The sequence below is a fragment of the Wasmannia auropunctata genome, unplaced genomic scaffold (assembly GCF_000956235.1).
Source record: "Wasmannia auropunctata unplaced genomic scaffold, wasmannia.A_1.0 LD336106.1, whole genome shotgun sequence".
Classification (NCBI taxonomy): Eukaryota; Metazoa; Arthropoda; class Insecta; order Hymenoptera; family Formicidae; genus Wasmannia; species Wasmannia auropunctata.
Window position 1 is genome coordinate 5,638,356 of NW_012026784.1, and position 14,061 is coordinate 5,652,416.

Below are 14,061 nucleotides of genomic sequence, written 5' to 3' on the forward strand. Positions count from 1 at the left end.
TGGGGGGGGGGGAGGAAAGCCAGTAGGACGAAAAGTCGCATTGTCTTTCTCTGGCTTTATTTCCAATTCCTTACGTTCAATTCTTTGTTCGTTATTCTTTCATTTTGTGGCCACGCTCTTACGCAATGAAATAAAAATTATCTTCTACATTTTATTTACGTTATCCAGGCTTCGTATAGAAGATAAAATACAGATCCCAGAGTTTATATTCAAATATATTGAATTAAAATTCGATTGTCTGTCCCAGGAGAATAAGATAAAAATTAGGAAAATACAAGAAGGAATAATTAATATTATCATCAACGGTTTTTCATTGAGTTTTCCATTATAACTGATTTTTGCACTTTTTTGGCGTCCTGCTCGCGCATCGATACAAATTCACGACGTCCTCATATCGCGGGCGTGCCCCCGAATTTCATTACAACGATCCTCCTTAACATTTTCCTCGCGCGGCGGCTTTACGAAACGGCTCAGATACGAAAGTTAGATTCTCAAAGTAACTTATCCAATTAAAACTTGTATCGACTTTCTAATTTAGCCGGTGAGTTACCGCGGCGTAACGACGAAAGTAACGTCGCGCGGTGAAAGAGGAGGAGAGAAGGGCCTCACGTGGACCGAGACCTCGCCGAGAGAGACACCCAAGTTTACATCTTTCTGCTCCGCACTTCAATCTCCGAGCATGCCTGTCCGAAAAGAGCGATCGATTCGCTTCGTAATGACTTGGGATCGACGTAGAAAAGGCGAGGCCGTCGTACGAATGTACATTTTCCCTCAAAGGGGTGGCACCCTCGCAGGAAGGGTAGTACCTTTCCGCCCGAGGGTTCCTCTCGATTTTACACATTTCGAGCAATCTTCGTAAAACGTCTCGAGTGTCGGCTCACGGACGGGTGAAATTCGCACACGATTAACGAGATAGATTTTAACGAGACCCATGAGACCGCGATTACGATTTTAATTTCACCGAACTTTTCCCTCAATACGGTATCCATGATTGATCCTTTTTTTTTAAATATTTTAATTAATTGACTTCTCGTCGAGCATCCTATTGCAGTTTTCAATGCATTCCCAATGTACGTTTCCGATACTCCTTGCGCATATTTTCGCAACGGCGACTGCTCCCGCGTGGAATTCCGCGATAATTCAAAATACACTCTCGAATTATCGCGAATTCCGCTCCAATTTCCGCGAATCGGGGAGCGCGACCTCGTGATGATCGCTAGCCAGCTCTCACTCTCGGCTAGCCAGAGCGCGCTCACGCCCGAGGTCGATTGCTGGTCTACGCCGGGCGTGCTGCTGCAGGGAATCCCGATGCGCGACGCGGCCAGCAGCGTGGGCCTCCCCCCTTCTCCCTCTTCGCCCCACTTTCCCGCGTTCTCTCCCTCTCGCCCCCTCGGCACCGCGACATAGCTGCAACGAGCTGCAGACCGGCCTGCTGGCCGACGTTCGCGTTGCATCAGAGCCCCGTCAACCTTGGACTTGCCGCTGTTGGCTCACGAGGTTAGGACGACTACCCACCCGTAGTTCCTACGGAGCGGAGGGGAGTCCCCTCTCCCTCGCTCGTTGTATATAGGCACTTTGCTCCAGTGGCGGCTAATTAACCCTTTAACCCAGTGCTCTGTTCGTTCCTCCTCGACCGACAAAATGCCTTCGAGATTGGCAAGAATAGTTCGCTACGTGTTTCCCTCCTTTTTCTCTTTGAGAAAAGATGCTTAATTGACTTATATATGGTACAATCGGGATATAAGAACATGACCGCGAGACACATTTTTATCAACGATTTTAGAAAGGGTTAATAAGATCCACTTTGCGTTGACAACTGAGATTCCTCACATAAACAACAGTCTGTCATTTTTGAAAATGTAATTTCCCGAAAATGTGAATATAAGGTTTATATCTTAAGCATGTGTGGATTAATGCTTTCGTAAATGCAAAATTTAAACGAGACGCACGCTTGTCTTCGGCGTTTCGAGATCTTCTCTCGTGGCTCTCCTCGTCGCGGAAAACGCGGTCGATTCCGCGAGCGAGAGTATCCCCGCCCTCGATTTGATGCGACGGATCCAAAGCGAAGAACAGCCGACCCGTAACCGGGCGCGCAGGTATAAGTTCCCGCGCGTCGGGAATTTAATTAATCTCATTAAAAATACTCAGGGGCAATTTGTAGCCATCTCGCGCGCGTAATTAACCGGCAAACTGAGAGAGAAAAGAGGAAAAGAAGGAGGAGGAGGAGGAGGAGTCGCCACCGCTCTCCTGGATAAAAACTGGTCGCGCCTCCTGACATTCGGACATGTTAATACGCCCCGCGTAATGCATAACCGTCATGCGATGCTCCTTGCAAATTGCAGTAATAACGCAGTACAATGCCGGCGGGAGCAGGTCGGGGCGGGTGACCGGTTGGAACGAACGACGCGCTCGCTCTCATTTTCGCGTTCCTTTTCGCGCGGCCGCGACACCGCCGCGCGCGCGTTGTCCATTTCTCACGGATTAAATGCGCCGCGACCGTCCGGCGTATACCGTCGTCCCCGCCGCGCGCGATACGGTCAGAAGAAATGTGTGCGCGTTTGCGTTCCGCTGGAAGGCACTCCCCCTCGTCCCTTCTCCCCCCCGGAGTCATTTTATTTCAATTTCATGGTAATCCAACGTCGAAGCACCGTGTCCTGAATTAGCTTGGTTATTAAATGATTCTGCAAGTGAGAATAAACCGACGGCAATGGGGCTGCGTACAATTTAAGCTTAATCGCTCGATCATTCATTTGATAATTTAAAAATTCGCGTATTAATTATATGTATATACATGTTTACACAAAGCACATATATTATATATGGATCAGTATATGCAATTTTCATTTTTATCCTATGTTGTTCTTTATTTTTATAATTAATAATAATTTTATAATTTTTATAATTAAATATAATCGCAATGTTTTATTATACTTTAACAGTATAAGAATGAGTTGTATTAATTGTAATGAAAAATATTGGCATGTTTTGTTAAGAGTTATAAGATATGTATAGTGAACTCACGTAGAATTAATTTGAAGAAAACAATTATCGTACGATCTCTTTCAAATAACATAGAAAAATAGATCGAAATCGTTTCTATTAGCGAAAGATTAAAGATAAAAATAAGAACGCGTCGCGTTAAGAATCTCGTCCCGCGACAATGCTCCTTGCCGTTGCTTTATTTTCCACATCAAACGAAACTGTGCTCTGCCCGCCGTGCATTCTTATTTTTTAATTTTTTTTCCTCCAACAGAATTTCCTGCGTTCGGGTGAAAAACTGCGAGGCACACGCACCGCGTATAGCTTCTACGCCGACGTTATTTGTGCATATGGCGTTGAAGGTCTCTTCATACCGCGCTAGAGAGGAAGAGAGAAAGAGCGAATAAGAGAACGAGAGAGGCACAGCCAGCGCGGCCAAGCGACTCTACACGTGTCTCGTGTCATGAATATTTGTCTTTCGCATAAACTCCGCGAGATCAAACGGCTGCCACGGTGGTCCAGAAATTGCATCACGTGCGCCGCGACGCGCCCACGCTAAAGAGATGCACGATGTGCAATTCCCGATGTGCAGCGGTCGCCGCTGCTGCTGCCGCCGCGCTCTCGGCCTGTCGGCCCAACGTATCATCCCCGTCGAGTATCGTCGTGGCATTAGCCACGTCTCGCGCGTTATCTCGCCTCTGACGCGCCTGGGAAAGTGCGAGATGTGCATGTACGAATGCCACGCGAATCGTTATTACTCTCCGCACGCGGGGAGAATTTCCTCCTTCTGCCGGCCTCACGCGCTTACTTGATGCAGGTGATTAAGGACACGGCGGTGTGTCGCAAGCCTCCGTTCGTCGTAATCGAGCCGCGAATTAACGACCGGTCATCGGTGTGGAAAACGCGAATTCCCGGCCGAGGGAACGGGCGGCGAAGTAAACGGCAGCCAGACGAACCTGCGCGCGATCTCTTTCCCCCTATTTTATTATTCTGTATTTCGAAATGAACGAGATCTCTCGACGGGAAAAAGAGAGAGAGTGAAGTTTCTTGCCTTCCGGGCTGCGGTGCCTCAATCCGTAAATTCTCGACGCGATCGGATCCGCGTCTCGGCTCCACGTTCGGTGTTATTTAACGCCGCGTTTACGCGTGCTTTATCAACGGTAGCGCGTGCTTAAGATTGCGCGACGGTACGACGACGCGTCTCGTAAAATCCGGCATTCTCGATAGGCGTTTATCGTCGACGCTCCCACAAAATCCACGAGATTAGCTCGCCATATCGTTTGTCTCCTTGGAGGAGGAGGAGGAAGACGACTGCGGGCTCTCGCCCACCGTTAAACTCGAAAACGAGAAGAACTCTTCGCCGGGGAGGCCAGACCCGCCAGACAATGTACGGCGCGCCATTTGATTTACCTTTAAGTCCTCATGAATGCGCTTTATGAACGCGCCTCTCCGTCCCTCCCGCCTCCGTTCCGCCTCGCAATCGTCTCGACGCGCGAATAATGTATCGCGCTCACGGCGGCTTTTAGCAGCGTTGAATTCGCCGCGCGAATTAATTTCGCGCTGGAGACCCGCGCTTGGAGGATCGCTCAAATAAACGCGACGCTCGTTTTTCCGCGCGAGGGAGGGCGAAGGCGAAACAGTCGGCGCGCGAACGACAAAGAGGGAAATTTCAGACTTTATTCTCCGTGTCTCGTCGTTCGAAGCTGAATCTTATGTTAGCTCTTCGCTCCGTTCGCTCGCGACGGAGACGCACGCCGCCGCCGCGCTCGCAGCTTTACTCACGTTTAGCAGATGACAGCGGAATTTAATGCCGCTGTTTGTTCTGCCGCCGGGTAGGATGTAGCGTTTTCGGAATATGTGGCGCCGTTCCGTTGTCAGCCGGGCGAAGAAAGAGCGTTTCCCGCGAAGTCGCTGATCCGCTACCGCCGTCGCGAAAATACGCGCGGATACGATATTTTCGCGGGCGAAAATAAATTCACCGCCGCCCGGATTTTCTGGATCTCGACGGGAGGGATTTCTGGAGACGTTCCAAAAAACTTTAAAAACAACGACCCTGAGAGGAACGGAGAGTCGTGACTCATCGCGGATCGTTGACGTTCGCGAACGCGGTGACAACAACCGCGGCCGAATGACGCGTTGATCGAAATACCGATCATCGCGATTTCCGAAGCGGCGGGAGGGGAAGGCGTGTCTCGCGCTTGGCTGCGAAAATTATTAAGTCGCCGAAAATAATTCACAATTTCGACGGACGTATGCAGAACGTCGTCGCCGAATGTTGAGGTCAATAATTTAGTCGTCAAACGTCAGTAAACAACAGTGCTTTTGACGTGCTTTTTCGTAAGATTACGTTAGCAGAGTCGTGTCAGTCTCCTGATGGACCGAGGCCAACCGATCTTTTGTTTTTTTTCCTTTTTTTGTGCACGCGGTATTGCTCCCGACAGCTGTGCGCGCCGGGAAGAATTTGCACGTGAGAAGTCGTAAACCTACGCGCGGGCACCTCATTCCCTCAATGTATCCCTCCGGCTCGGAGAAAACTGATGTGTGTGAGAAACCGTTGACGGGGAAGAGTGCCAACAGATCGTTGGACGGACTTAAGTCGTCACGCTGTCGCGAAATACGAGTTTGTCCTGATTCAGCCGTGATTCACTTTCTGTATTGCGCTGTTAAATAATTATCCTGTGACGCAACATTAATTTCCTTCAGTCCCTCCCGCGTTTTGAAACTCCTCGCGTTTCTGCTAAAGCTAGACTTGGAGGCAAAAAGTTTAATTGCGCTCGTCCGGCTCTCTGACGTTCGCTTTAAAAATCAAAATGAAGCGTGCGCGGGATATAATTTTCTTATTTTAAATCTCATTGTGTTTTAAATTTATTTAACTGCGTAAAACACATCGCGATGATAAAGCATAATAAATTCTGAAATTTATTTTGTGAAAGTGGAGAGTTTAATTGGCTTATACACGATGAATGCATCTCGATTTATAAAAATAAAGTAATTGCAATTAACAGAATTAATTGCGCTATAACAGAGAAATGGCGCGATAAATAACTTTGTCGTTATGTTTGCCGCACAAACTCGGTCGTGGTTTATTTCTTTCACCGTGCCGTGAATAGCGCAATAATATATAATCGCGCGACGATTTTCCTCAATCTCGAGACATCGACTCACTTTAAAAACTGTTTCTTTTTTCTTTATTAAATTCGAAGGCAGGGAACATTCAGCTACATTCAATTCATCGGAGAGTGCCCTTCAGAGAGATTGGATTCCTGTTTTGAAATAGGACGATAATATAATAGGACGAAATATCGCGCGAAACTGCAACATAACGGCGTGTAATGCCGCGGTTGCGTTGCCATGATTATCTGACGCGATTATCGTCTTTCAGCTGCGAGGGATGCAAGGGCTTCTTCAAGAGGACCGTGCGCAAGGATCTGTCGTATGCGTGCCGCGAGGAGAAGGCCTGCACCATCGACAAGCGACAGAGAAATCGCTGTCAGTACTGCCGGTACCAGAAGTGCCTGACCATGGGGATGAAGAGGGAGGCAGTGCAGGAGGAACGTCAGCGTACCAAGGAGCGGGATCAGAACGAGGTGGAGAGCACGAGCAGTTTGCACGCGGACATGCCGATCGACCGTATCCTCGAGGCGGAGAAGTGGATTGAGTGTAAGATAGAGCACCAGGGGCTCTACGAGGTAAATATATTTGTTCGCGTGATGAAGATATCGCGTGTCGATGCATGTCACGTGTGGGCGGTATTCCCTTCTGACGAGCAGGGAGAAATAAAGCCGGAGGTTTAGATGTGTTAAAGTATAAATAACGAAATAGTTTAGAATGTGTGTGTGTGTAACTGTGGAAGTCACGATATTAGAATAGTATTGGAGTGTATTGCTCCTAAGAACAATCTCGCGGTGTATGAATTGAGAATTTATTTACGTATATAAACGAGATATAATTCATTCATAGCTTTCAACTCTCCAACTAATCTCTTGCGAAACCAAGACATGTACGAGATGAGAATCAGGGATCGAATTCGGAATTCGACGACGAAGTCAATCGCTCTCAAGTCGAGTTACGCCGGTTACGCGTCTGAATTCAGAATTACGGGTAGATTATAATATAGATAGCGCGAATTTACGTCATAGACGTAATTATGTCGTGGATCTTTATAAAAACGTAGCTCAAATGTAATTTTGTCGAGATTTTATATTATGTATGTCATTTATGTCTGTACAATCATCACTGGTTTCTTCCGCCCCTCCATCGAAGCGCCCTTCCTTCCTCCGCTAATCTGACACCTTTGTGTAATGTCGCAGAACACAATGTCGCTTTGCAACGTCACGAAGCAACAGCTCTTCCAGCTAGTGGTATGGGCGAAGCACATACCGCACTTTACGTCGTTGCCGATAGACGATCAGATGCGTCTGCTTAAAGCCGGCTGGAACGAACTGCTAATAGCCGCCTTCTCCCATCGTTCCATCGATATAAAGGACAGTATCATTCTGACAACGGGCGCCGCGGTGCATCGGCAATCGGCGCAACAGGCGGGTGTGGTAACGTTATTCGATCGCGTGATCTCGGAGCTGGTGTCGAAGATGCGCGAGATGAAAGTGGACAAGACCGAACTCGGATGTCTTAGGTGAGAAACTGGCGGATATATTGTATAATCTTTAACAGGATTCACGACGATTGATTAGAAATAAAAATTGAATATCTATGTCAATGTCTCTGCCTCGTTATCTTTTTTCTTTTAATTCTGGGATTTCATTTTTCCTTCTTTTTTTTTTTTTTTTTTTTTTCCTTAAGTTAGTATGGCAAGCGAGCAAGTAAACGAAGTGATTCCAATGACTTTCGATAATATTAATAATATCTTTTTTTTTTCCGATATGCAGATCAATTATTCTCTTCAATCCGGACGTGCGAGGCCTCAAGTCTGTCCAAGAAATCAATCTACTGCGCGAGAAGATTTACGCCTCTCTGGAGGAGTACACCCGAGTGAACTGTCCGGAGGACCCCGGCAGATTCGCCAAGCTGCTGCTCCGCCTGCCATCCATCCGTTCGATCGGTCTCAAGTCGGCCGAGCACAATTTCTTCTTCAAGCTAATCGGCGAGGTAGATCGGGTTGAAGAATTCCTCGCGGAAATATTGGAGTCACCGTTGGATCCTTAGGAGCAGAAGGTGTGCCGCATTTTGGGGCACACCGATATGTAAAAAAAAGGAAGAAAATTTAAGAGAAGAAGACGAAGAGGACGATGACGACGAGAGAGGATAGGACCCGCATTCGAGTCGAGTTTCGCATTCGAGATGCAACGATTTCTGTACGGCGTCGCCTTTCCCCGCGTCGCAATATGGACTATCCGTGTGTCGAGCGAGGTGGAATTTTACTTACTTCTCTTTATCGCCATCCCCCGTCTCCTCCCTCCCTTCCTCCCGTCCCCCCCCCCCCTCGCCTCTCGTTATTTATGTTTTTGTTAGAGCTTAGCGACTCTTATGTCCAGCGTAAGGAGGCGGTCGTACACTGGCCGGTGCAACGCCACGCACGTACGGGGAAAAGATAAGCGCCCCCGTAGGTGCGCGCACACGCGCGTCTGCGTCTTCGTATGATTCGTACACGCGTGTATCTGAGGCACATGTTGAGCGCCGGTAGACAGCTGCGGTCTGCATAATCCAGGCTTCGACGTTGTCGATCGTTAAATTAGTTAATTTCTCGAACCGGGATAAATTTGTTTCGCGACGGGTATCAGCTATATACCCTTACAAGACGCAAATGCGCTCGATAGAAATTCAGTTCGATTTTATCCAATGGATAAGTAAAAGTTTTTGACGGCGTTAATTTATGATGAAGAGCTACGTAGACGGATGGGGAATTGTTCTCTATCACGAAATAATGTTAATCACAATCGCTGCCTCTTTAGCCTGCGACATGTGTCGTGCCATCATCCGAGCGAAGATCGTGTCCTACACGTTTGTTGTCGTGCCGATCGATCCTCGCTTCGGACAGACGTCGCGTCTTCGTCGGACCGCAACCTCTCTTTCACGCAGTCATAGAAGTTCCTAGAATTATTAAGTTTCTTTTTTTTTTATTTTTGCACTTTGTTACTTTTCGGTCTCTCTCTTTCTCTCTCTCTCTCTCTCTCTCTCTCTCTCTCTCGTTTGTCCTTCTCGTCTCTCTTTCGCGACAAGACGTCGGCGGGGGGGTTCGCCTCGGCAGCGATCCCCGCTCTCGACGCGGCGGACGCGCTCGACGAAGACGCGAGTCTGTGCTCGCGAGTTCTCGGACACCTTTACATTCCAACTCTGCCTCGATTCGGATCGTTACTTTAAAGAGCCACTATTTGCATATAGATATGTATACATATATACTTGCATCAATGCGTATTCACGCATAAGGGCTTAATGGCCCTTACGCTCACGTGCGCAAGTTTAACGATAATTTATTGTTTTGTATTTTAGAGTATAGGAGAGAAAAACGAACTTACTAATTCATTATTAATTAAATTAAATGTACGCATGGTAGCCCCCTTTTTTATGCAGCATGTGTCCGTGATGAAATGTCGGAAGTGCAACAATAATAATGTGACGTCGGAGCGTGCAAAAACGAAGTATTTCAAGGTGTTAGGGTTTCCGTTCATCTCCGTTTCTCTTTGGTTTGAAAACAAAAAACGCACGCTCAGATATATACTCGAATCTTCTACGTTAATCTTTAACGTTTAGATTTAACGATATGACAAACTCTTACTACGCGTATATACTTTGCAGTATGGAATGCTGTCTTCTGTGTCTGGTACAAATTCGACATGGCAGCAAATAGAGTAGAGAGAATATAGACGGTTTTTTTTCAGTTTTTACTGTTTTACTGGCAGTGAGATTTGTTTTTACCCCGGCGAATGTTCAATGCACATGAAAGCAGATAAAAACAAAGATACAGGAGCTCTCGAATCTTTGAAAAAAATAGGAGACGTTTGCGAGACGTATAATCATATTATAAAAATCTAGCGTACGATAAGAATTAACTGATCGTGGACACAGGACTAAGATAGAACCCTACTCTCGTTGTTAGTAATTTACAGAATTGCGTATCACATGACGTGAGCTGACGGATCCGACGAATTTGTAAATTACACACAAAGCGGAGCGAGCATCTTGCGATGTTTGCTCAGCGGTTTATTTTCTAAATTTAAAATGTTATTAGATATATAAAGATATGTACAAAACGTATATATACATATACATATATATATTTTTCTCGAGACTGTTAATTATTATTCTATCTGTTAACTATTTCTACTTGTGGAGAAATTGAATTAACGAGGTAACATAATTTATGTGATAGTAAAATTTTAATAGTTTTTTATGTCAACATTGCGTTGGCTCGGTTCTTCGTTTGGAAAAATTTTTAGATGTGTAATATTGTATGATATTTTGTTCATTTTATAGAGATACGTAAACGTTTGTAATATTTAGATTTTACACGTATCCATTTTTATGTATTTTTAATAACGAATTTTATGAAGTTTGACGATTATAATTGATCTGATTGATTAATGATGACACGATGCAATTATGTTGTAAAATGTGAGCGTTCATATTTGTAAAATTATTTTTTTATTTTAAATAAAGTCATTGTGGAATAACATTTCGTCATTTTGCGAATGTTGTACAAAATATTTGATACTTTTCGGACTCTTTCAGCTCTAATCATTGATACGGTTTACTCTACTACTCTAGGAATAGTAAGGGAATGATCATACTTACTTCGATAACATAAATTATGATAATATTATTGTATATTATTAAACATATTTCTATTTTTGCGTGAATGCCTACGATTGTTAGTTGTTGGTTATTGTTATCTACTTGATGAGAGTTTTTAATGTTATGCGTACCGTGGGAAACAAACACAATATTAAATTCATAATTTTTTTTATAACATGCTGGAGTTACTGTTCATTTCAGATGCCTGTTTTAGTATTTTTTTTTTTTTTTTTTTTTTAATCAGGGAAGACGAGTTATATATTTAATGACGTATTAATGCGGATGCAAGGAGCAATATCGAGTAATGTAAATCGACTTAATTTCCCAGTATATACGATTCGAGTCATTCTTGAATTTTCTTTTTAATAAGTAGGGGCGCAGAGATTTAGAGAGCGAGATTCTATTACCAAACTTATCGTTTGATCGTACAATTGTTACTTCAATACTTTTATTGACGAAGCACCTGACCAAAATTACCTCTGAACAATCGCGCGACTAGCGATCACCTCTTCAAATTCCTCACAAAATATTAAAAATAAAAAAAAGTAAACGATGCTGTAAGTGACCATTAGGATTGGAGGGCGCGAATGAAGCTACCTGTGAATGAAGTTTCATATAAATATATAAATGTTATATAAAAACGGAAATATATCTATACATATATATAAAATAATATATGAATATATATAAACCGAATTCTTTCACAAATACAAATGCAACAACCTCAGTAGTGATCAGGAAAAAGAAAGAAAGAAAGCGTTAACAAAGATAAATGACAGATTAAATGAGCTCTATGTCCTGCGATCAGATACATTATAAATAAGGTAAGAGGATTTTACAAGAGTGTGGTCTTTGGAATGCCGTGATGTTTTACTAAAGCATAAATAACACACCGAGCTTCTTTCGCGAAGCACCGTATCGGGGGAAGGGGATTGGGGTAGGGAGGGGGGAGAGAGTGCTGGATCATGTGTGTGTGTATACCGAGTATACTTTAATATAAAACTTAAAACTGCTTTTGCCATACTTCTTTGAAGTATCATTGAAATGGTACGATGCTCAAATCGTGTGTAGTAACAGTCTTATCTAGTAACAGTGTCCTAGAGTGGAAGAATTGGGTGCGCTGTGTAATCTTTCTGTACAGTAGAACAGCAATGGATACTACATTTTACTTTTCCACCTATTGTTATCTCTCCCTTCGCTTTCGTGTCTTGTACTTATGCGAATCCTGGACATTATTTTTTTTTTCTTTCGTTGCATGATTTCCCCTTTCTCTCTACATTCTCTCTTTCCTTTCAATAATTTCAAACGTTTGACTAACATTACTTTCGAACTTGTAAAATCCTAGCTTCTTCTGTCACTTCAATATTTAAAGAGCAAACAACAGGGCATCTTTTTTTTTTCGTAGCGTACCCGTGACCTTTTCTACGCACCCATTCTACATAGATCAGTACAAATAAGTTTAATAATAATAATAATAATAATAGTAATAAATAACAATAATAATGATAATAGTAATAACGATACCGATAATGTTAATAATATACCGTTTACTCTTATCAAGCGCGTAAGGTATACCCAACTTAACAGGAAAAAAAAAACAGTAGCAGGTGTCCTACTAAAAATACCGTACCTTTAACGAGCTAAACTGTAAGCCAGTATGTTACAATCTATGTATAAACGTCGTACAATTTACGTGTATGGGCAATCTCTAATTAAGAAAGTTAATAAGTTATAGCTCTTGTATGACTGCCATTATGATCAAATATTATTTCGAATAATTATCGTAATGCGATATACACACCGCCGGGTGAGCGGGTCGTTTGCAATTAATTTCTTCTGGCCCGCGCGGACGGGAGAGTGGACGAGAGAGTGCACGTTTATACACGCGCGAAATACAGAAGAGAAAACGCACGTAAATCGTTCGCTAATAATTTCGAATTAGATCGACTTTTCTCTCGCGCGCGAAGGACGACAAGGGCGTATTTAAATATTCTTAGATGAACACTAGAGAAAAACAATTTTCCGATTGCAAAGCCGATTGGATTACTTCGAATGAAACTTGTAATTGTATTGTCGATAAATGTTGAATGTAACATTCCACTTTAAAGATAATATCGTTAATTGGCGCGCATATACGAATGCCTATCGAACATCGCTTTTCCCTTTCTATTTTTTTTTTTCCTCACACGACACAAGTCTCCGACGATATGTGATTCGCTACCGTTTCACAGGAACCTTTTTGAAGCACCGCGATTATTCGATGTTTCCCCCCCTCCAGGCTTATTGCGTTACGGTGGGACGAGAGGCGTGTTGTACGATACTCTATCGCAAATTGATATTAATTTATTTCACTGGCTTTAATAACCAACGACACTATATATGGTTGTGCTCCGTAGATAGCAAAGCAATATAATTAATTGTACATGTGTGCACATGAGGATGTATATATTTATATATATTTATAATATATATCTTATGTATATTAATACATTATACTATATTTATAATATATTATATACTTATTATATACATACTATATATATACATATATATATTTTTCATGCGCGCACATGTATGTATGTATGTACATCCCTCAAGAGTCCATCTCTACCTTTTTAAGCTGTAAGTTACGATTTCGTTAAGTTAATGGGACGTTTCTTGATTTTTGCGCATCCATTGTAGATTACGAAAAAGAAAAAAATCTGTCTACATACTTATACTATATTTACTACTAAACTATTAAGAAATACGCTTTTGTAAATGTAAACGTACACCTTTTTTCAAATATAACGGTACGGAACATGTGCAAAGTATCACGTACGGAGGCGTCGAGTTCTCAGGTGAGAGGAGAGCGAATGTTTTAGGAAGAATAAGAGTAATATATTCACACACAGAAAGCGAGATGAGGGTATATAAAATAATAATGTAGAAATGTAAGGGAGAGAGAGAGAGGGAGAGAAAGAGATCCCGAGATGTAGGAGAGCGGTAAACGAGAGAGGGGGAGAGAAAGAGAGAGAGACTGAGAGAGTAAGAGAGGATGAGAAATTGTTGACGGCAAGAATGTGCAAAACGAGGGGAGTGATGCTATGAGTGTACTTGTACAACAGTATGGCTAGTAAACAATCCCCGAGTAAAGAAATATAATGTACGGTTTCGCGCCAAGAGATAGATCGTCTATTCTGACTTATCTAAATATAATATTTTTATGAACTGAAAACAAAGATTGTCATATTTTTGTACCATTTACAGACCCGCCCCCTGTAAATCTTTGCTCGCACTGTAAACGCTTGTAACGAAGATGAGAAATGAGTCATCGATCGATTAGATTTTTCT

At 43.3% G+C, this 14,061-nt stretch overlaps 1 protein-coding gene across 1 annotated transcript in view; it reads left to right on the forward strand.

The window, feature by feature from the left end:
- The window catches only part of LOC105456871 (retinoic acid receptor RXR-alpha-B), a 33,135-nt gene extending 24,993 nt beyond the window's left edge, over window positions 1-8,142 (forward strand). Inside the window, exons 4-6 of the mRNA XM_011701224.1 lie at window positions 6,362-6,668; window positions 7,290-7,612; window positions 7,866-8,142. Of these exons, the coding sequence (XP_011699526.1) occupies window positions 6,362-6,668; window positions 7,290-7,612; window positions 7,866-8,142 (907 nt within the window). The remainder of the gene's footprint in view (window positions 1-6,361; window positions 6,669-7,289; window positions 7,613-7,865) is intronic.
- Window positions 8,143-14,061: the final 5,919 nt, after the last annotated feature.